General features: G+C 40.5%; 1 protein-coding gene across 16 annotated transcripts in view; it reads left to right on the top strand.

Moving 5' to 3' along the window:
- The window catches only part of Trrap (transformation/transcription domain associated protein), a 114,247-nt gene that overhangs the window by 71,854 nt on the left and 21,566 nt on the right, over positions 1–20,827 (top strand). For 11 of the 16 annotated variants that reach the window (XM_040278121.2, XM_040278130.2, XM_040278129.2 and 8 more), the window contains 12 exons: positions 170–383; positions 2,776–2,955; positions 4,885–5,031; positions 6,173–6,292; positions 6,491–6,778; positions 6,926–7,063; positions 7,816–7,928; positions 8,325–8,460; positions 9,266–9,457; positions 15,885–16,113; positions 16,719–16,984; positions 17,475–17,575. In XM_040278121.2, coding sequence (XP_040134055.1) covers positions 170–383; positions 2,776–2,955; positions 4,885–5,031; positions 6,173–6,292; positions 6,491–6,778; positions 6,926–7,063; positions 7,816–7,928; positions 8,325–8,460; positions 9,266–9,457; positions 15,885–16,113; positions 16,719–16,984; positions 17,475–17,575 — 2,124 coding nt within the window. The remainder of the gene's footprint in view (positions 1–169; positions 384–2,775; positions 2,956–4,884; positions 5,032–6,172; positions 6,293–6,490; positions 6,779–6,925; positions 7,064–7,815; positions 7,929–8,324; positions 8,461–9,265; positions 9,458–15,884; positions 16,114–16,718; positions 16,985–17,474; positions 17,576–20,827) is intronic. The other 5 variants (XM_040278127.2, XM_078023720.1, XM_021719751.3 and 2 more) reach the window with 1 other exon arrangement.

The following is a 20,827-nucleotide window of genomic DNA, read 5'->3' on the forward strand; positions in this document are numbered from 1 at the left end:
AGCCTTTTGCAGAATGCTGCTTAAGCATGTCACAATTGGTGGCACCCCCTTAGCCGTCATAGTGGCATTTCAGAAAACTGGTGTCCACCGTACTCTGTGCGCTTGCTCGTGGTTTGCGCCATCCCCATCTGCCTGCTTTTCCATCTTGATGTGACCTCTTTGGTTGCAGGGACGAGGCCCTGTCTGGCAGCGAACTGACTGCGAAGCTGGAGCCCGCCTTTCTCTCGGGGTTGCGCTGTGCCCAGCCACTCATCAGAGCAAAGTTTTTTGAGGTTTTTGATAACTCCATGAAACGCCGGGTCTATGAGCGTCTTCTGTACGTGACCTGTTCCCAGAATTGGGAAGCTATGGGGAACCACTTTTGGATCAAGCAGTGTATCGAGGTAGGTTAGACTGGAGTCAGCATCTGTAAATGGGAGGTGGTCATGGGTTTTCTGGTAGGGTGCATAAGCCAATGATCACGTATGCCCAGGTGAACTGGACATCTCCAACCTGAACCTGCTGTTAATTTCTAGGAAGTAACAAGGATTGAAGGTTGAGTGTTCATCTAAAACTTTTTTGGTAGATTTAAACCCTTTATCAAAAAGTCGAATTACTGGGCACATTGGCACACATCTGTAATCCCAGCAGCTCAGGAAGCTGAGGCAGGAGGATTGCAAGTTTGGGGTCAACCGGGACTACTTAGGTAGGTCCTGTCTCAAACAGTTTTAACAAGTAGAGATAACACTGGGGATATACATCAGTGGTATGGTGCCCATGGATTCCACCACACACAAACACACACAAAGTGAATAATAGTTCTTAATTTGTAGACAAAGATTTCTTTTTCTTCAAATATAAACATTTTATACATTTGTAAATATAAATGTTTCTCTATGCCTTGAGAATTTAGCCATGTGTTGTGATTGTCAGCCCTCCTCATTCTGCAGTTAGGAAGGAATGAGCAGCCTGATAGCCCCTTTGGTTCTGAGTCTTTAGCACAAGGAGTTGGGTAGTAGGAGCAGTCGGGTGTTGAATGGTCAGTGTATGAAGTCCAGATCTAGAGCAGGATTGGCATTGATTGCAGTGGCAGGCAAGTCAAGACATTCGTGGTGCTTTAGCAGGATCACAGCGAGACTTCCTGTTTGTTGGTCATGGGAGTCAGCTGTCCTCCTCTCTCAGGCTTATTCATCAACTTAAGGCACCAGCAACTTGAATCTCCTATAGCAGGTAACCAGTCCTCGTCTGCATACCTAGAATGAATGAAACCATTTAATACAACTGAAACAGAGGTCATTAGGTTCTCTCTAATACAAAGGAAAGGAATTATGGCATTGGATTCTCTTTGGTTGAAAGGAAGTTTTATCACTGCCAAATGCAGCATGGATTTGGAATTTTGCTAATGGCAACACAGTGAGCAAAGTTTCTTGCTTTGCCCCTCCTTCATTCTGGAGATCTGTCAACTGCTGAGTAGGGACCAGGCACTGGGCCTGGTAATAAAAATGCAAAGATGAATAAGACGTTGTGGACAGGTACACAAGAATTGATTAGAGGAAGGCTCAGCCAGGATCCCTGAGCCTTCCCCACGACTGATCTGTCCCTGGAGGTACCAGTTCAAGGCCATGCTGCAGTCAGTTTCCTCACCCCCTACCCCTCCTCTGTTTCCTCTGTTGCTGTAAAATTGTTCTTAACAATTTTGTACTTGACATAAAACCCAGCCTCCAGGTTAGTTCTCATGTGCCCCAAGTGACTGTGCTGTTGCCTCCTTTTCCAGCCCCATCCTACCCCTCACTCCCTCCCCCTTCGTCTCTAGTCAACTTGACCTTTCTTAGTCTTTCCACTTTTATTGGTCCTTTTAATAAAAATTATAAATTGATAAATTCATAATTGCACGTGTGGAGGACAGGATGATGTCATAATTTCTGCATACAATGCAAAGTAAAATCCATCACTTTTAAGGAGCAACATTTTCTGTGGTGAGAAAATTTGAAATTTGCACACTCAACAACTTTGAAATATATAATACTCTATTCTTAGCTGCATTCACCATGTGATGCAGATCTCAAGAAAACTCCCTGCCACTCTGGCACCCTCTGCTCTCTGTCAATCTGCCTATTCTTTGGCTGCATTATCCAGTGGGCATTTGGCCAGGCTTCTTTTTGCCTTTGACACTTCAGCTTCATGAGGATTTTGCTGCTATCTCTGAAGCAGATGAATGTCCAGGTCCTCTGAGTACCCAGTGGTACTCTGGTACTCAAATAAACTGCTCAGTTAATTTGCAGTTTGCAAGAGTGGTTTGGTCCTGTGCAGCTTAAGCAGACATCCTGTGGTGAAGAGCATGAGGTGGTGCTGTGTGGAGAACAGTCTTGGAAGTGCCAAGAGCAGGTGGGACGTGGTTTGAGTACAGAAGCAAGTAAGGAGTCCCATCGCAGAGGTCTTGCGCATGGCCCTGGTGGGATTACAGTGATCCCAGGGGAGTGGAAGGAGATGGACTTGAAAGAGTGGGTCTAGAGATGAGTTAGGAGATTCTATCCTGTAGTAGATGACATTGGCAGGGCTTGTGGTTGGGATATGGGCAGTGAGAGAGAACAAAAAGCAGACAGTGAAGCACAGGGCTTCTGGTTTCTATGTCTGGAAGAAGATGGAATCCGTCTAGTGTGGAAAAGGGGGAAGGGTGCTGAGCCACCCTGGACCTGCTGATTTAGCCCCCCACTAACCACATGCACCTGTTGAGATGACCAGGTATTAACCATGTGTCTACTTTAGGCTGATCTTCTTTTTCACAAACCCCTCCAGCTCCTCCTGGCGGTGTGTGAGAAGAGCACTCCCATTGGGACTAGCTGCCAGGGAGCTATGCTTCCATCCATAACCAACGTCATCAACCTGGCTGACAGCCATGACCGCGCCGCCTTCGCCATGGTCACGCATGTCAAGCAGGAGCCTCGGGAGCGAGAGAACAGCGAGTCCAAAGAGGAGGTGAGGCTCTGGATTCCACAGACAGAATTCCTAATCCTACTGGGGAATTTGATAATGGAGAGAGCAGTATATTAAAAGTTTTCCACCCCAAAGCTCCAAATACGGCGCCTGACTACATTCAGTTAGATTAAAATTGAGAAGCATCTTGTATTGCCATTCATTTTGGGATAGATCACTTTTTCATGAGCTGTTATACTGCTTAGGACAGAATGTTTCACTGTTGCGACTTCTTTCCCCATGTCAGCAGTGTGTTGCACTATAAAGCTGTACTTGGGGGAGTGGTACCTGCCATAAAGGAACCCTCCTCTAACTGGTCTCACCAGACACCTGCTAAGAACCTTCCGGGTCTCTGCTTAACTTAGTCTCAGGATGGGCAGTGTGGAGCCTTTGGCTCCCCAGGAATCTCTCCACCAAGGCAGATGCTTTAGTCTTGATGGCTTTTGATCCTCCCTGGGGGAGGGGCTGTCATGACATCAGACTTTTTTTTGTACCAGGGATTGAACCCAGGAGCATTTTATCACTGAACTACACCCTCAGCTCTTTTTATTTTTTATTTTTAAGACAGGGTCTTGCTAAGTTACTGAGGCCACCCTCAAACTTGGCCATCTTCCTGCCTCTGCTTCTGGAATTTCTGGGCTTGCAGGTGTGTGCCACCATGCCTGGCTGCAGGCAGGAGTTTTAGATGCTGCTTCCTTCAGGTTGTTGGCTTTTGGAAGCTCAGTCTGTGTGGAGTCTTAGAAGATAGTCACTCAGCAGTGAAGGGTTGAGCACTGACTTTCCATGCTCTAAAAGGAGGAGTTTCTTCCCCCTCCCCCAATGAAAGGAGGAGATATCCTATATTAACAAAGAAGAATTTAAAATTTTCTGCACTGCTGCTAAACACGAGATCTTGGTGGTTTTCTCTTTCTTTACTACAATCTTCTGTGTGAAATAAATTGTTATGGATTCTGTGTTCTCAAGGGCATATATCAAATTGTTGATCTATTGATTTGTAGGAATAGTTTGATGATTGAGTGTTTCCAGAAACTTCCCACAGAAATAAGGTTCATTCCTGTTTGGAACCGAGTCATAGAAAACATTGCACCAGGGGACGGATGTAGCTCAGTTGGTAGAGTGCTTGCCTCGCATGCACAAGGCCCTGGGTTCAATCGACAGTACCACCACCACCAAAAAAAAAAAAAAAAAAAGTGCATTTTGAGAAATGATGGGTCATGACTCTTTTACTTTTTGAAGTTTGTACTATTTTATTTTGCCTTCTGTAACCTAAATATGAAAGCAAAATGGTGATTTTTCATAGTTATTTTAAATTTTAGCAAATGAGGAAATTGCTAGCTATTTCATTCCTAGATGCCTTGAGAGAAAGAAAAGGACTTGTTAATCTGGATTTTGTTTATTTCAAAATTTAAGATTATTTAAGTGTAAATCTAGTATTCTTTATCTGAAGAGCTTGGGACAGAAGTGTTTCAGATTTTGGAGATTTGGAGATGTTGAAATAGTTAAATAAACTTCACCATCGTTGTGCATCCTTAAATCCAAAATTCTAAAATCTTACATGCTTCAAAATCCCAAACTTTGTGCTAAAAAATTTTTTGAATTTTGGAGCACTTTAGATTTTAGAATTTCTGATTAGGGATTCTTAGCCGTACTTGCAAATTTCTAGGAAACTAGTACAAATTTTACTTGCCTAAAGTGTGTTGGGCTGGGGATGTGGCTCAAGCGGTAGTGTGCTCTCCTGGCATGCGTGCGGCCCGGGTTCGATCCTCAGCACCACATACAAACAAAGATATTGTGTTCACCGAAAACTAAAATAAATATTAAAAATTCTCTCTTTCTGTCTCTCTCTCTCTCTTTAAAAAAAAAAAAAGTGTGGCTAGGCATTGTGTTTGTTCCTTTTTAATTCTTTGGCTTTTTGGCTTTTTTGTTTTTTAGGATGTAGAAATAGATATTGAGCTAGCTCCTGGGGATCAGACCAGCACACCCAAAACCAAAGAACTTTCTGAAAAGGACATTGGAAACCAGCTGCACATGTTAACCAACAGACATGACAAATTTCTTGATACGCTTCGTGAAGTGAAGGTCTGTATGTGAGTTTAGGAGGGAAGTTATTTTTCCCTCCTGAATATTTTGAAACCTAAATCAGGGTTATCTCATTGCAGTATACATTTTAATTTTCTTCCCTATCTCAACTGAAACTTTTATAGTGCAATGAGACTCCAAAACAGATATCTAATATAAATATTTGAGAAAGGAGTTATAGTATCTTATGGGGGACAAAAAAAAGAGGTAATTTCTCTGCTACTCTTCCTTGGAAGAAATGGTAAAAAGAATTACTAAGAGTATTTGATGGCATAGTGTTGAATTATTTCCGTGTGCTATGGAAGAATAGCCAGGCATGGTGGTGCATGTCTGTAATCCCAGCAACTTGAGTTGTTGAGGCAGGAGGATCATAAGTTCAAAGCCAGCCTCAGCAACTTTGAAGTTCTAAGAAACTTAGCAAGACCCTGTCTCAAAATAAAATTAAAACAAAAAAATGTGGCTCCATGGTTAAGTGCCCCTGGGTTCAATCCCTGGTACCAAAAAAAAAAAAAAAAAAGAAAAGAAAAGAAAAAGAAAGAAAGAAGAACTAGTTAATATGGTAAATCAAGTTTCCTCTGTGAGGTCAGGGACCCCAAATGTATCTTCATTTTGAGATTTACCCAAATAAAAAAGTCTGGCTTCCACATTCCATGGGCATGATCGTTTTCATGTAATAAAGGAAGCTGTCAAGGCCCCCTACCCCACGTCACATTCATTTCAGGACCTATGTAAAGAAAAACCACAAATTATGTACCATAAATAATTTTTATGTAAATTTTTTTTTTTTTACTGATCCTGAATTTCTGCATTAAATCAATCCTCAAACTTGTGTCTGACACCATTGTTGTCTAAGATGAGCATAAAATGCTTGGTCTTATGTTGGATAGAGCAGGGAGCAGAGCATCCTTACATATGTAAATGACACTCTCATCATAGGTTAGTCACCTTTATAGTCCCCTGTTCTGATACCACTGCCAGAAAGGACTGTCTGTCCATGTCCCCAAACCCAGAGGCCTTCTGTGGTGATAGGTACCACATGGAAACTGACATACTAGTTGTTTTGGCATGACTGGTGTCTTCTGAGCACAGATGCAGAAATCCTGGACCACAGCCATCTAAGCTTGTTCTTTTCTGTCCCCAGACCGGAGCACTGCTCAGTGCCTTTGTACAATTATGCCACATTTCTACAACACTGGCAGAGAAGACCTGGGTCCAACTTTTTCCCAGATTGTGGAAAATCCTCTCTGATAGACAGCAGCATGTGAGTATATTTTTTAAAATCCTGTTTTGGAAAAGTATAGTTTTAGTTCTTGATAAGCATTCATGAAAGAATACAGTCTTTTAAATTTTAGAGAATGAGGAAATTGCTAGCTTTTCATTCCTAGGTGCCTTGAGAGAAAGAAAAGGACTTGCCAGTTTTTTAAACAAAGATCTAAAATGGCATGTGCTTGGGTTCCAGGCCCTTGCAGGTGAGATAAGCCCATTCCTGTGCAGTGGCAGTCACCAGGTACAGCGGGACTGTCAGCCCAGCGCGTTGAACTGCTTCGTGGAAGCCATGTCCCAGTGCGTCCCCCCGATCCCCATCAGACCCTGTGTTCTGAAGTACCTGGGGAAGACCCACAACCTCTGGTTCCGGTCCACACTGATGCTGGAGCACCAGGCCTTTGAAAAGGGTCTGAGCCTGCAGATTAAGCCAAAGCAGACTACGGAGTTCTATGAGCAAGAGAGCATAACGCCGCCTCAGCAGGTAAGGACCTGCCTTGCTTTGTTAATTCTTGTCAGTGATGTCAGGCTTTCAGTAAGTACATCTCCCAAGAGACTTTGAGTACCATGAAGTCCCTTTATTGGAAAAAAGTTTTGTCACGAGCACTTAGAAACTGTGATCTGCTTTCAGGAGATATTGGACTCTCTTGCCGAACTTTATTCTCTGCTACAAGAGGAAGATATGTGGGCTGGTCTATGGCAGAAGCGTTGCAAATATTCAGAGACAGCAACTGCCATTGCTTATGAGCAGCACGGATTCTTTGAACAGGTAGTTACTGTTGGATGAAATGTCTGGATGCGTGATTGCAAAGAGGTCATTTTTAGGGGTTCTCAAGTTAGAATTCCCATTAGAACAAGAAGTTTACTGTTTTATTTGAAGTATTCAAATCTTGTACATAGAAGTCTTTCAATTAAAGTCTCGAGAGGAACCTACATATATGACACACATTTTGTTTTATCTTACTGCTTTGGTTTTGGGGATTGCACCCAGAGTTGCTCCACCACTGAGCTACATCCCTAGACCTTTTTATTTTATTTTGAGACAAGTGTCACTAAGTTGTTGAGGCTGGCCTCAAGCTTTTGATCCTCCTGCCTCATCCTCTCAAGTAGCTGGGATGATGAGCCATGGCCCCTGTGCCCAGGTGACATAACCATAAAGCACAGTCCTGATGCTGATATGGGTGTTTTTTATCTGCTAGAAGATGGATTGCTTTTAGTGCTAAAATTTCAGTCCTGAGGTTTGTCCTGTGGCAAGGGGCATGATCACAATCTGAGTGCTGTATAGGACACCAAGGCACAGAAACTCAAAAGTGCAGGCACTGCCTTGTGGCTGCAGTTACTAAAGGTCAGAGACTTAGTTCCAGGCGTGGATGGCCTCCCCTCCCTTCTGTGCAGGGACCACCCTACCTGCTTCCTCTCCTGCTGACTCCTGTTCTATCTGAATAGTGAGTTGGGGGCATGACATCACATGATCTTGGTGTTAAACACTGGTAAAAAAAAAAAGCATTATTGGCCTTTTAGGCACAAGAATCCTATGAAAAGGCAATGGATAAGGCCAAAAAAGAACATGAGAGGAGTAACGCATCCCCTGCCATTTTCCCTGAGTACCAGCTCTGGGAAGACCACTGGATTCGGTAAGCTGAACGCAGGATTTGGTATGGTCAAGGGCTGGTTAAACAAAAAAAAGGGAAAAAATCTGAGAGTTCCTTATAATGAGTGTTTTTAATAAAACCAAAATCCAAGAACAGTGTATAAAATCTTGAGTAATTAAATGGGCTAATGGAAAAACAATTAATTACTCCTGCCTCTTGTGTCCCTGGCTCTGGGCTCTTGGCAGCATGGTTGTCGTTCTTGGTGACCGTAGATAGGGAGTTCACCCTGTAGAGCTGCCGGACATCCTGCAGCAGTCTGTCCCACATGGTGCTGCATTTCTTTTGTAGTGAAAATATGCTACTGAAAATTCTGTCCTGTCTTTGCAACGCACCAGTGCTCTGGTGACTGAGCTCGGCTTTCACACTCCTGTCCTTTAGGTGTTCCAAGGAACTGAACCAGTGGGAAGCCTTGACCGAGTATGGCCAGTCCAAAGGCCACATAAACCCCTACCTTGTCTTGGAGTGTGCATGGAGGGTGTCCAACTGGACTGCCATGAAGGAGGCGCTGGTGCAGGTGAGCTGTCCTCCCATCCCTCTGGCTGTGATGTCAGAGAGGACTAGGCCACTGGGCTTCCTTCACTGGACATGCTTATGCCTCCTGGAGGTTTCTCTTTAAATAGTCTGAGCTGGGTGATTTGGCAAATGAAAGATATAGCTCTTGGGAAAGAAATATTCCTCTTGGATTTTTCCCCCTGAATTTGAATGAAATTATGAACTAAATATTAGTTCATTATTCTGTTATGAGTGTCAGATGTGGAGTCCTCGATCTCGGGACAGAGACTGAAAGAACAGATTGGATGGTGTTGGCAGAAACACTAGAACTGACTGACGGTGAGCTGAGCCAGCCCAGGACGGGGTGTGTTTGCTGTTGTCCATCAGGCAATTGAGTGAAATGGTCTCCTATTCAAAATCTGTTGTGTATGATGGAATTTATAAATGTGTAGTGTTATCTGAGATTGAGTCATGAACTTGATTGGGTTCACTTTTTTTTTTTTAAACTAAATTAACTTTATTCTGAAAAATTTAGTGGACAATGGGAGAAGCTATACAGAATATAGCTCCTTTTTTCCTACTAGGAAGCTTCTGTGGTATACTTTTATGGCTAGAGAGACTGGCCACTCATTGGAATTCAGGAAAGGAGAGTATCCAGAAAGGTAGTTTAAATGAATGACTTCTGTAAAGAAATTATAGTTTTTCTTATAGGCAAATTTCTGTTTATTACTTTGCATAATTGGCCACAAGAAAGTGAGCTTTTTCCTGTTTCTTTATATTTAGGAGAAGACTACCCATCACTGTCTCTGTAATTTCTTTAACTATAGGTAGAAGTAAGTTGCCCAAAAGAGATGGCTTGGAAAGTCAACATGTATCGAGGGTACCTGGCCATCTGCCACCCCGAGGAGCAGCAGCTCAGCTTCATTGAGCGCCTGGTGGAAATGGCCAGCAGCTTAGCCATTCGTGAGTGGCGGCGGCTGCCCCACGTGGTATCCCACGTGCACACGCCCCTTCTGCAGGTGAGTGCAATGAGTGCTGCCCTCTGTGCACGGCTTCAGGGCCACCATAGCAGGGCATCTAGGCCCAAGCTGAAGCCTGAGCTGATGGCAGAGGAAGCTCCTTCTCTTCTTCTTGTTTTCCACTTAAACTCATCCTTAGGTTCAAAAACTCGAGGAGGGTGGGAAATACTGCTTCTCATTTGGGAATTTCTGGAGGAGCTAAGGTCCTAGTAACTGAAGATGTTCTCACAAATGAGTGTGATGATTTTTTATTTTTTACTTTAGAAATTTTCTTTGGTGCCCCCTTGTACCATCATGGGTGTGATACGACTGTTAGGCCCCCAAAGATCCCAACTTGAGACTCATAACTGCTGTTCAGTGGCCATGCCTGACTCTCTTCCTGACACTCTGTGTGTCATCTGCGCCACACCAGCAACCGTTCAGCTTCTCAAATCTCAGGGTGTCCCCTGCATAACACACACACACACACACAAACAGAGTGTGTGCATCGCCGGGCCTTTGCCATCCTTTGTCCCCTGGTGCCTGGCACAGAGCGGCTACTGGTGTTACTGTATTACCACCCAAGTGAAATGAGGCTGATGTTACAGCAGTAATTCCACAGGGTCTCACTTTTATTTCTCTTAAAAGAGGAGTTTTGAAACTTATCTGATACATTGATTTTTATCATAATGTGTAGATTGGTCTGCTTTCTGTTACTGAAAACACAACACCACCCTGGGAGGTAATAAAGAAATGAGGTTTATTTTGGTTCATATTTCTGGATGTCCAATATTGAGGGACCACATATTTTGATGGGGTTCTTACTGGCAGAGTCCTGATGTGGTGTGGGTCATCAGATGATTATAGTGTGCAAGTGTGCACCTGTATTCACTTATGGGGTTCCACCTGATGACCCTTTCTAATCCCAGTCTCCTCCCAAAGACCCTACCCCACAGTGCTGTAGTAGTTTGAATTTTTGCCCTCTTGATACCTCACATTGGGGATTAAATTTCCAACATGAGTTTTGCGGGGGAACAAACCATATTCATACCATAGTAGTGTAGTTGCTTATAAAAGCAACTTATGGCTATAAAAGCCATAGCATATTTTCCTGTCTTCATCACAGTGGGTCAGAAAGTTAGTGAAATAATTGTTTATTTTGATGTTTTTGCTTTTTGAAACTGTACCCTAAAGTAATATTGATTTTGCAAATATTTAGTACTTTTAATCTAGATCATTAAAATATCTTAAAGTTTCTTATTAAGAGTAGACTTTCCTATAAAAGTGCAGAAGTGTGTCGCCTGTTTGTATAGCTGTTAGGAAAAAGTTATTTTTGTATAAAAACAGAGGAAAAGCTTGCACTTATAAGCTATTAATTGTGCAGATACATACAAGTATCATTTTTGAATAAGCTGATTATGAATAAATAGGAATTATTATGCAGTTTATATATATTTAAAGCATGAAGTATAAGTACAGAATTTCAGACATAATCCTGACTCAAGTATAATGTAGGTATAATTAAAAGCAGTTTTATTTCTTTTTTACTGCTTAGCTTATGATCAATAACCTAAGCATTTGTAAATTAGTTTGGTTATGGATAAATGTGACTTCCTTTTTCCAGATGGTTCCTACCTGCAGTAGCACTGCTAACCAACCTAATGAAGAAATCTAAAAGAAAACTTCCTTTTAAAAGGAAGCCATTTAACAGCACTTCATCTTTTTCATCATTTTGATTTAAAAAAATTTCTTTTTTGCTGTACTGGAGATTAAACCCAGGGATGAGCTACTACTGAGCTGCATCTCCAGCCCCTTTAATTGTTTGTTTTGAGACAGGGTCTCACTGAGTTGCCGAGGTTGACCTGAAAGTTGTGATCTTCCTGCTTCAGCCTTGTGAGTAGCTGGGACTACAGGTGTGCACCACCACACCCAGCTACTAGATTTTTTTTTTAAATGACCAATAATAATTGTATATATTTTATATTTATGGGTGTGATGTTTTGGTATGTTAACAGTGTGGAAGTGATTGATTGTATCAGTTAACAAATCCATTACCTCACATACTTATGGTGTCTGGTAAAACTTTTTATAATTCATTATTATTTATCATAGTTGCCCTTTTGTGCAATAGTTCAGTGCAGCTTATTTTTCCTGACAAAATTTCCAACTAAAATTTTCTACCCTTTGATCAACCTCTCCCATCTCCTCTCCCAGCTTCTGATAACCACTGCTCTATTTTCTATGAATTTGACTTTTTTGGATTCTGCTTGTAAGTAAAGTCATAAAATCAGCATTTTTTACAATATCCAAGATAGGGAATCAACCTAAATGTCTATCAAAAGATGACTAAAGAAAATGTGGTATTTACATGCAGTGGCTGTCATGAATAATGCTGCAGTCAACATGAGAGGGCAGATGTGTCATTGACATTGATTTCAGTCCTGTAGCTGAATATCCTGCAGTGGGATTGCTGGATCATATGGTAATCCTGCTTTTAGATTCCACAGAACCTCCATTTTTTTTCCTGTAATGACTATATTAATTTATATGAGCACCATCAACAATGCATAAGGCTTTCCTTTTCTCAGCATTCTCACCAACACTTGTTATCAACTTTTAGATCATAGCCATTCTAATAAGTGTGAGGTAATAACCCACTGTGGTCTTGATTTGTATTTTCCTGATGATTAATGATGATGAGCACTTTTTTTTCATATATTTGTTGGCCACTTATATAGCTTTTTTTGAGAAATATCTACTTGGGTCCTTTTTACTACTCTTTGTTTAAAGGTAAATTTCTATAGAACTTGAGAAAAGGAAAATGAAGAAACGAGAGAGAAATATTTCCTTAAAAAAAGTTAAACGATGTACATACCTTTTTTCCAAACATTCAAATATTAAAAGCAATTACTAAGTTTTTAAAAAAACTTTATGGTGTTTTACACTGTTTTAAAATACATATTTGGAATTATGGCTTGTAGTGGGACCCCTCCACCCTTTCCTACTCTATGAAAAGAAAATCTCCAAAGAAACGGTCTTGGTGCTCTTATTCAGGACTATCTTTCATGCTGATTTGTGGACCCCAGAGTTTTGCTAGAGATTTCAGATGATGGCCTATTCCATTGGCATACTGGAAACACCAGTTTTCCTGGATCAAACATTAAGCAAAAGATTTGCAGCAACCCAAGGAGCATTACTTATTAAAGAAAAAATTTATTTCAGAAAGAATAGCAAGCTGTATACCATTTTAGTTTTCCTCTTCCTATTTTCCCTTTTCCAAATCCTGCAGTTGATATCAAAACCCAGTTTTTGGCCCAGGAACCAATTATGGAGAGCAGAACAGATTTATAAACCCCCAAACATCCTGGTCCCAGAGAATTAGAACTGTTTGACCAGCATTGAAGCTTTCTAGCAAGCCCTACTCATAGGTTTTGTCTCTTATTTGACTTGACTTAGGGAAAAGTCATTTCCACATGCATTTGTCAGAAATAATTAGCAGCAGTTGTTTAACACCAAAGCTGCCTGAAGCAGCATTATTAGCTGACACACAAGAGAGACTAGAACAGGTAAAGGTAAGGTATCAATAAAGAATATCTTAAAAGTTCTACCTTTTCCTGAGAATCTTGAGGGCCATGCACAGCGGAGTCCCTGAGTGTTCACCTCTTGTTTCTCACCTTCCTGTGCACAAGCAGGAAGTGAAAGCTAAGGCAGAGTTGTAGGCTCCCTAGCTGAGTATTGATGGCATGCGCCAACAGGCACACACAGCCCCACAGCACAGGCTATGTGACATTCTGGTTCAGGTATTGAATTTCTGTTTAACATTAGCTGACCATTAAGTTAACTGAGTAGAGACTTCAGTGGTTATAGTCTTCAAATAATTTAGATTTTATAAAATTAGTTTAGAAAAGTTATTTAACAAATAGCAACAATAATAACGGGGAAAAAAAGGAAAAAACCTCGGAGGAAAGACATAATTTCCAGAACTGGCATATTATAATATTCAGAATGTCCAATTTTAAAAAATAATTTAGACATGAAAAGAAAATATGTCCCATATTCAAGAAAGAAAAGCAATCAGTATAAATTGTCTTTAAAGAAAACCCAGATGTTGAGCTTAACAGACATTAACTTTAAACCAATTCTTTTAATCATGTTCAAAAACTAAGGAAATTGTACGTAAAGACAATACAAGAATGATGCCTCACCAAATAGAGAATATTAGAAAACAGAAATTATTTTTTTAAAGGGAACCAAATAATCATTGCAGAGCTTAAAAGTTATATTGAAATGAAAAAATTCACTAGAAGGGCTTCAGAGCAGCTTTCAGTAAGCGGAGACAAGGATCAGCAAACTTGAAAATAGGTTAGTTAACATTATATAGTCACAGAAACAAAGCAAGAACAATGAGGTGAATGAACAGAGCCCAGGGACCTGGGGACCCCTCAGGTATACCAACATATCCCAAAAGTAGATTGAAAGAAAAGGGCAGAAAGAATATTTGAAAAAATAGTGGCCAAAAATTTACCCAAATCTGATGGAATTAATAAACCAATTCCATTTATAATAAGGTCAAAAGGAATGAAATATTTAGGAGTAAATTTAAACTTTCGCTTCAATAGACAACATCAAAGTAAAAAGTAAAAAATAAAACTTATGCAGAATGGGAGAAAATGTAGATTTTAGCCCTAATAAGGAAATTTTATCCAGAATATATAAAGAACTCTTATAAAATCAACAATAAAAGATAACCCAGTTTTAAAATGGCAACAGATTTGAATGATCATTTCCCCAAAGAACATATACAAATAACCATTAAGCCTTGGAAATGCAAATTAAAACAAGATACCATTTCATACCTACTAGGTTGAATAGAATTAAAAGAACAACACATTGATGAGAATGTGGAGAAATTGGAATCCTTACAGTGCTGGTGGTACTGTAAATATTGTGACTTTTTTGCAAACAGTCTGCCAGCTCAAGGTATTAAACATGGAGTTACCTTATAATCCTGCACTTCTACTCATAGGTGTATATCTAAGAGAAATAAAAGCATGACCACAAATATTGCCCAGGATTGTTGATTGAAGCATTCATGATAGCCCAAATGTGGTACATCCATATAATTAAATAATCCAGCTATCAGAAGGAATGAAGTACTGATAAGTTACAGCATGGGCGAACCTTGAAAGCATTATGCTAAGTGCAGAAACCAGACATATTGTATGATTCCACTTATATGAAATACCCAGAATAGGCAGATCTATAGAGATAGAAAGTAAATTGTGATTTGAGGGGCTGGGGAGGGAGAATGGAGAATGCTAATGGATATAGAGTTTCTTTGGAGAGTGATGTTAATGTTCTCTCATTAGCTAATGGTGATGTTTGTACAACCCTGGGAATATGCTACAAAATAATGAATTGCATACTTTAAAGGGTGAACTTAATGGTATTTTAACTACATCTTAGTAAAGCTTTTATAAAACAGCCTATTGACCTATGTTTTAGTAAGCTTTGATTCTTTATTGTAGCAAGGCAGAACTTAAGGAAGGTTCTGGAAATCTGAATGTTCTGAACTAAACTTGAAATGTAGATAAAAAGCACAAGTTCTTCAAGACAGTTTTGAAAAGAGCAAACAAGATTCAGAATACTGAACTACATGCTGTGAGAGATCCGCAAAACTAATAGATTCTTCCTCAAAGGAGCCTCTCATCTGAGGGATGTCTCTAAATAAAAAAAGTAAAAGGTCAAGGGATATAGCTCAGTGGGAAAGTCCCCCTTGGTTCAATCCCAGTACAAAGACTAGTAATGAGATTTGGGGAAGGAGAAATCCATGTAGACCATAAGAGAAGAGGGAAGGGGGCGGTGGAGATGGAATTTGATGGGTATGTTTGGATGGGCTCAGAATTGTGGCCAGAGTGGTACAGATAAGGGGAGGGCCTCAAAAGTTTGGGGCTAGCAACACTCCTGAGGTTTAGGATGGAAAACTGGATAGACTTTGAAGGGATGTGGCAAACTTGTACTTTTCTGCCTAGAGAGATCTTAGGAACCATGTTTTAGATCTCTGGGGATTTGAATCCGAAGTTGGTGAAGAAGGGCCTGCAGGCAGGGGAGGTGGGATTGCTCTGCATTGGTAGATAGAGCCAAATGAAGTGGGCAGCCAAAGGGCATTGAAAAGTGGAAGAGAGGTTTAGGGACCCCTCGACAGCAAGGCGTCTTATCTGCACCTCCGTTCTCCCAATCTCCTATCATGGGGAGTCTTAAGCAGGTCAATGTTTGGATGAAGACTAAATTGAGTGTGGAATCTCTGGTGCCTGTGTGAGGTGCTTCCCTTGGTGATGGTGTCAGGAGGTGTTCCCGGTGGTCAGACTCTTGATTGACTCAGTGGTTTGGTTTTCTCCTTGGTTGTTAGGAGTGCTTACTGAGGAATGTCTTATTTTGGTCGTGTTAGGCAGCCCAGCAAATCATTGAGCTTCAGGAGGCTGCACAGATCAATGCAGGTTTGCAGCCAACCAACCTCGGGAGGAACAACAGCCTGCACGACATGAAGACCGTGGTGAAGACCTGGAGGAACCGGCTGCCCATCGTGTCTGACGACTTGTCCCACTGGAGCAGCATCTTCATGTGGAGGCAGCACCATTACCAGGGTAAACCGACCTGGTCCGGCATGCATTCATCATGTAATTTTCCAGATGCCCCGCTGTGCTGGTTTCATGTCTTTGTTTTGTTTGGTTTTTTTCCCTTTTCCAGATTTTCTGTTTTGGAATGGGTAAGACAGGTAGTGGTGGTAATGGTGAGGGTAGATGAAGGTAGGAAGGATGGTGGGACTTTTTTTGTTGTTTGTCTTTTCCTACCTGTTCCATTTTTCTAGTTAGAAGAGAATTGCTGCTGGACGCTGCCTGTTGCACCAGCGGGGCAAGCAGGGGCACCGTGCTTCAGTGATGGCACTCTGTCTCAGTGCCCCTGCCAGGAACAGCTGCTCTCGGCTGGCTCTGTTGAGCCATCTGGTTCTCCTAGTCCCCAGCTTACCACCCAAACCTGCCACCCACCTGTTTTTAGGACAAACTTTGTGATTTCATGATTTGTTATCTAACACAGCAACACTCACTCTGTAGCACCTTTCATGACTTACTTGTGATACAAGGAAATGCAACAAGGGTTTATCACAGAGCTTCTTGTTTTCATAACCATGTTTGTGTGTTTTCATTTTTTATTTAAGCCTTATTGTGGAATACTTTGAAAAAATGTTTGACAGGGACTGATAATTCCTTTCTTTGCTCTTTAGCTATTGTAACTGCATACGAAAATAGTTCCCAGCATGATCCAAGTTCAAATAATGCTATGCTTGGGGTTCACGCGTCAGCTTCAGCAATCATCCAATATGGAAAAATTGCTCGAAAACAAGGACTGGTCAACGTAGCACTGGACATATTAAGTCGTATTCATACTATTCCCACTGTTCCTATTGTGGATTGCTTCCAGAAGATTCGACAGCAAGTTAAATGCTATCTTCAGCTGGCAGGAGTGATGGGCAAAAATGAGTGCATGCAGGTAGGGTTCCAAGGGATACTGTCCCTCCCGTCGAGGAGGTTCAGGTGAGGGCTCCTGGGTCAGATAATAAGGAGAAGGATTAGAGTTTACAAATAGCCTTAATAGTGGGAGACAATCCTTACAAAACAAGAAATTGAAGGAAAAACACTTGAGTATTTGAGTTACATTTACATTCTTGATTATGTCGTATGCTTAGTGTGTTTAAGGGAAGAAAAAAAAAACTATAGAATTATGAACTACTATAAGGGCATGAGTTAGATTTTTGACTATGTTGAGAAGAATACCCTTAAATGTCTAAGTTTGGCTTTTCGTGAGTCAGTGTAAATACTACTTATCAATCAAAATATTCTCGGTAGACAATTCCATTCTCAATCCACTCTTGTCAATGGCTTTTAAGACTTATTACCTGGATAAATACTTTCATGACATTTTTATATTATCTAGAATTTCAAGAGCTTTTCAACTTGTTTCGTTTTCTTTTTTACAATAGGGCCTTGAAGTTATTGAATCTACAAACTTAAAATACTTCACAAAAGAGATGACAGCTGAATTTTATGCACTGAAGGGAATGTTCTTGGCTCAGATCAACAAGTATGTATCTTATATTGGAATAGGGTAATAGGAAAGCCCTCCAAAGCAAATATTTACAACTTAATGCCAGTGGGAAATGCAAACTAGAAGTTGATCTGATTTCATGACAGTTTTTGGTATGAGTTTTTAGGGGGTGGTATACCTCTGCACAGATAGTAAATTGCAGCAGATTGATAAGCCCGTTCAATGTGCAGAACTAAAAAGTTTATTAAAGATGAGCTGCTGATCACAGAACTGCTGATAACAGGGGGTCATTTTGATACTTACTTAGCCTGCCAGGTTAGAACAGAATTGGCTCCTTTCATGGGAATGATTCTTGATTTACAGCAGAAGTCATTCAGTAATGGCCAGTAAGCCAAATCCATACAATAGACAGGTTTTGGAAATTAAGTTGTATAGGAGCACTTCCATACCCACTGACCATTCTATAACTGCTTTCACCCTGTGGCTGCAGAATTAAGTATGTTGTGGAAATTGTATGGTCTGCAAAGTCCAAACAATTCACTATCTGGCTCCTGGCAGAAGAAGGAAATAAACATCAAATGAAATTTTGTAAATACTATGCAAATGAGGTATCATTACAAGATGCTGCTGATTGCTATGTGTAAACTCTCACGCCCACTTCCACATTTTCAGTGTATATGGGTTGCATTTTTAGCTTATTTTAAAATAAGGAAGCAATTTTGTCATCATAAAGAGTTTTGTCATTTTTTTAAATGATGTCTTACATTTACAAGACAAAATACTCAGTATCTGAAAGTGTACAGTCTGTGAGTTTTAGTATATTCATGATGTTGTACAATTATCCCCAAGAGTGAATTATAGAACACTCTGTCATCCCCAGAAGAAATCCCATGTGTATTAGCTGTTACCCGCGCCCCCCTTCTCCATCTCCCTTGACACCTGTTTCTGTCCCCATGGATTTGCTTGTTCTGAACATTTCATACAACATATGACCTTTTGTGGCTTTTTTCAGTGTTGAATCATGCATTAGTACCCATTTCTTTTCATGGCTGAATAATTCCATCATTTTTCCATATTTTTTTTCTTTACCCATTAAACAATAGATGGAAATTGGGTTGTTTCTTTTTGCTATTATGAATAATGCTGCTTCACATACAAGGCTTCGTGTGAGCATGTTTTCATTTCTCTTGGGTATAAGTCTAGGAGTGGAATTGCTGGATCACATGTGGTATTACATTTATCCTCTTGAGAAAATACCAGCTTTTCCCAATGGCTATCTGTACCATTTTACATTCCCATCATGATGTTTGAGGTTCCCAGTTTCTCCACAGCCTCACTAGCAATTGTTGTTTTCTTATCTTTTAGCCGATTATAGCCATCTTAATGAGTGTAAGTTACATCATATTGTGGTTTTGACTTGCATTTCCATAATGACTAATGATATAGTTGAATTGTAATTCATGATATGTCTGGATACAAATTTCCTTTAGATATATTAGTATTTCTCACATTCTGTGGATTGCCTTTTCACTTTTTTGATAGTGTCCTTTAATCACAAAGATTTTAATTGTGACAGTCAAGTCCACTTTATAACTTTATTTCTCATGCTGCCCAATTTTTGGTGTCACCTAAGAAACTATGGTCTAATACAAGGTCACACTCATTTACTCCTAGATTTTATTCTAAGAGTTTTATAGATTCGACTCTTACACTTCAATCTTTTGTCCATTCTGAGTAATTTTTGTATGTGGTGTGAGGTAGGGTTCCAGATTCATTTTGCATGTGACCGTCCTATTGTCCTGGTGGCATCTCTTGAGAAGTCTATTCTTCCTCCATTGAATTGCCTTGGCACTCTTGTCAAATCAGTTGACCAGACATGTGTGGGTTGTTGTTTCTGGACTGTCATTTCTATTCTGTTGATCTATTATTTGGGGTCCCTTATACTTTCATGTGAATTTTAGATTATTTTAGTCTGACCATTTCTGTGGCAGGAAAAAGGAGGTGGGATTGTGAATGAAATTGCATTGACTCTAGATCAGTTTTGGGGGGGGGGCATATTTTACCATCTTCACAATATTAAGTTTTCCAGTTCATGAACACAGTTGTCTTTCTAGTAATTTAGGTCATCTTTAATTTTATTCAAATATAAAACAAACCATCTCAAACATAGTTTTTAGTGCACAAGTTTTATAGTTTTCAGTGTATAAGTTTTGTACCCTTTTTTTGGGGGGGGGCAGTGTGGGGGAGACAATGATGGGAATAGAACACAGGCTTTCACACATGCTAGGCAAGCACTCTTAACTACTGAGCTATATCCCCCAGCCCAAACCTTGCAATTCTTATGTTGAATTTATTCCTAAATATTTTTATTTCATTGGATCCTTTTATGAGTTTCTTTCTTTTCTTTTCTTTTCTTTTTTTTTTTTGTTCCGGGAATTGAACTGAGGGGTACTCAGCTACTGAGCCATATCCTCAGCTCTATTTTATATTTTTATTTAGAGATAGAGTCTCACTGAATTGCTTAGTAGCCTTACTTTTGCTGAGTCTGGCTTTGAACTCGAGATCCTTCTGCCTCACCCTCTCAAGCCTCTGGGATTACAGACATGTGACACTGCACCTGGCTCATGAGTTGTTGTCTTAATTTCATTTTCAGATTGTTTGTTACTAATGTGTAGAAATACAGTTGATTTTAGCTATTGATTTTCTATTTTTCAACTGGGCTGAATTTATTAGCTGTTGTGTGTGTGTGTGTGTGAGAGAGAGAGAGAGAGAGAGAGAGAGGGAGATATGTGTGTGTGTGTGGGGGGGGTTCTGAATATAAGAACACACCACAATGGAATTTTACTCAGTATAAAGAAGAATAAAATTATAGCATTTGCCAGTAACCGGATGGAAATGGAGAACCTCATGCTGAGTGAAATAAGCCAGACTCAGAAAATCAAGGGTTGAATGTTTTCTCTCATCTGTGAAAGCTAGAGCAAAATAAGGAAAAGAAGTAGGGGAAGATCAGATACGGTGAAGATCAGTGGAGGAGAAGGAGGAGGGGACAGGAAGAAGAAGGAAATGCTCAATGAAATCACAAAGGCACGTCAAGTGCACACATAGACATGCCACAGGGAATCTCACCTTTCTGTGTGTGTGTAAGGCAACATTCAAGGAGAGACAAGGGATGAGGGAGGGGAGGAATAGTGCAGTGGAGGAGGGGTTAGGGGACAAAGGAAAGAGCGGGGAGGAATGGGAACTGAGATGGAGTGGGTCAAGTTCCATGCATGTATGATTTTGTCAGAG

Source organism: Ictidomys tridecemlineatus, chromosome 10 (genome assembly GCF_052094955.1).
Source record: "Ictidomys tridecemlineatus isolate mIctTri1 chromosome 10, mIctTri1.hap1, whole genome shotgun sequence".
Taxonomy (NCBI): Eukaryota; Metazoa; Chordata; class Mammalia; order Rodentia; family Sciuridae; genus Ictidomys; species Ictidomys tridecemlineatus.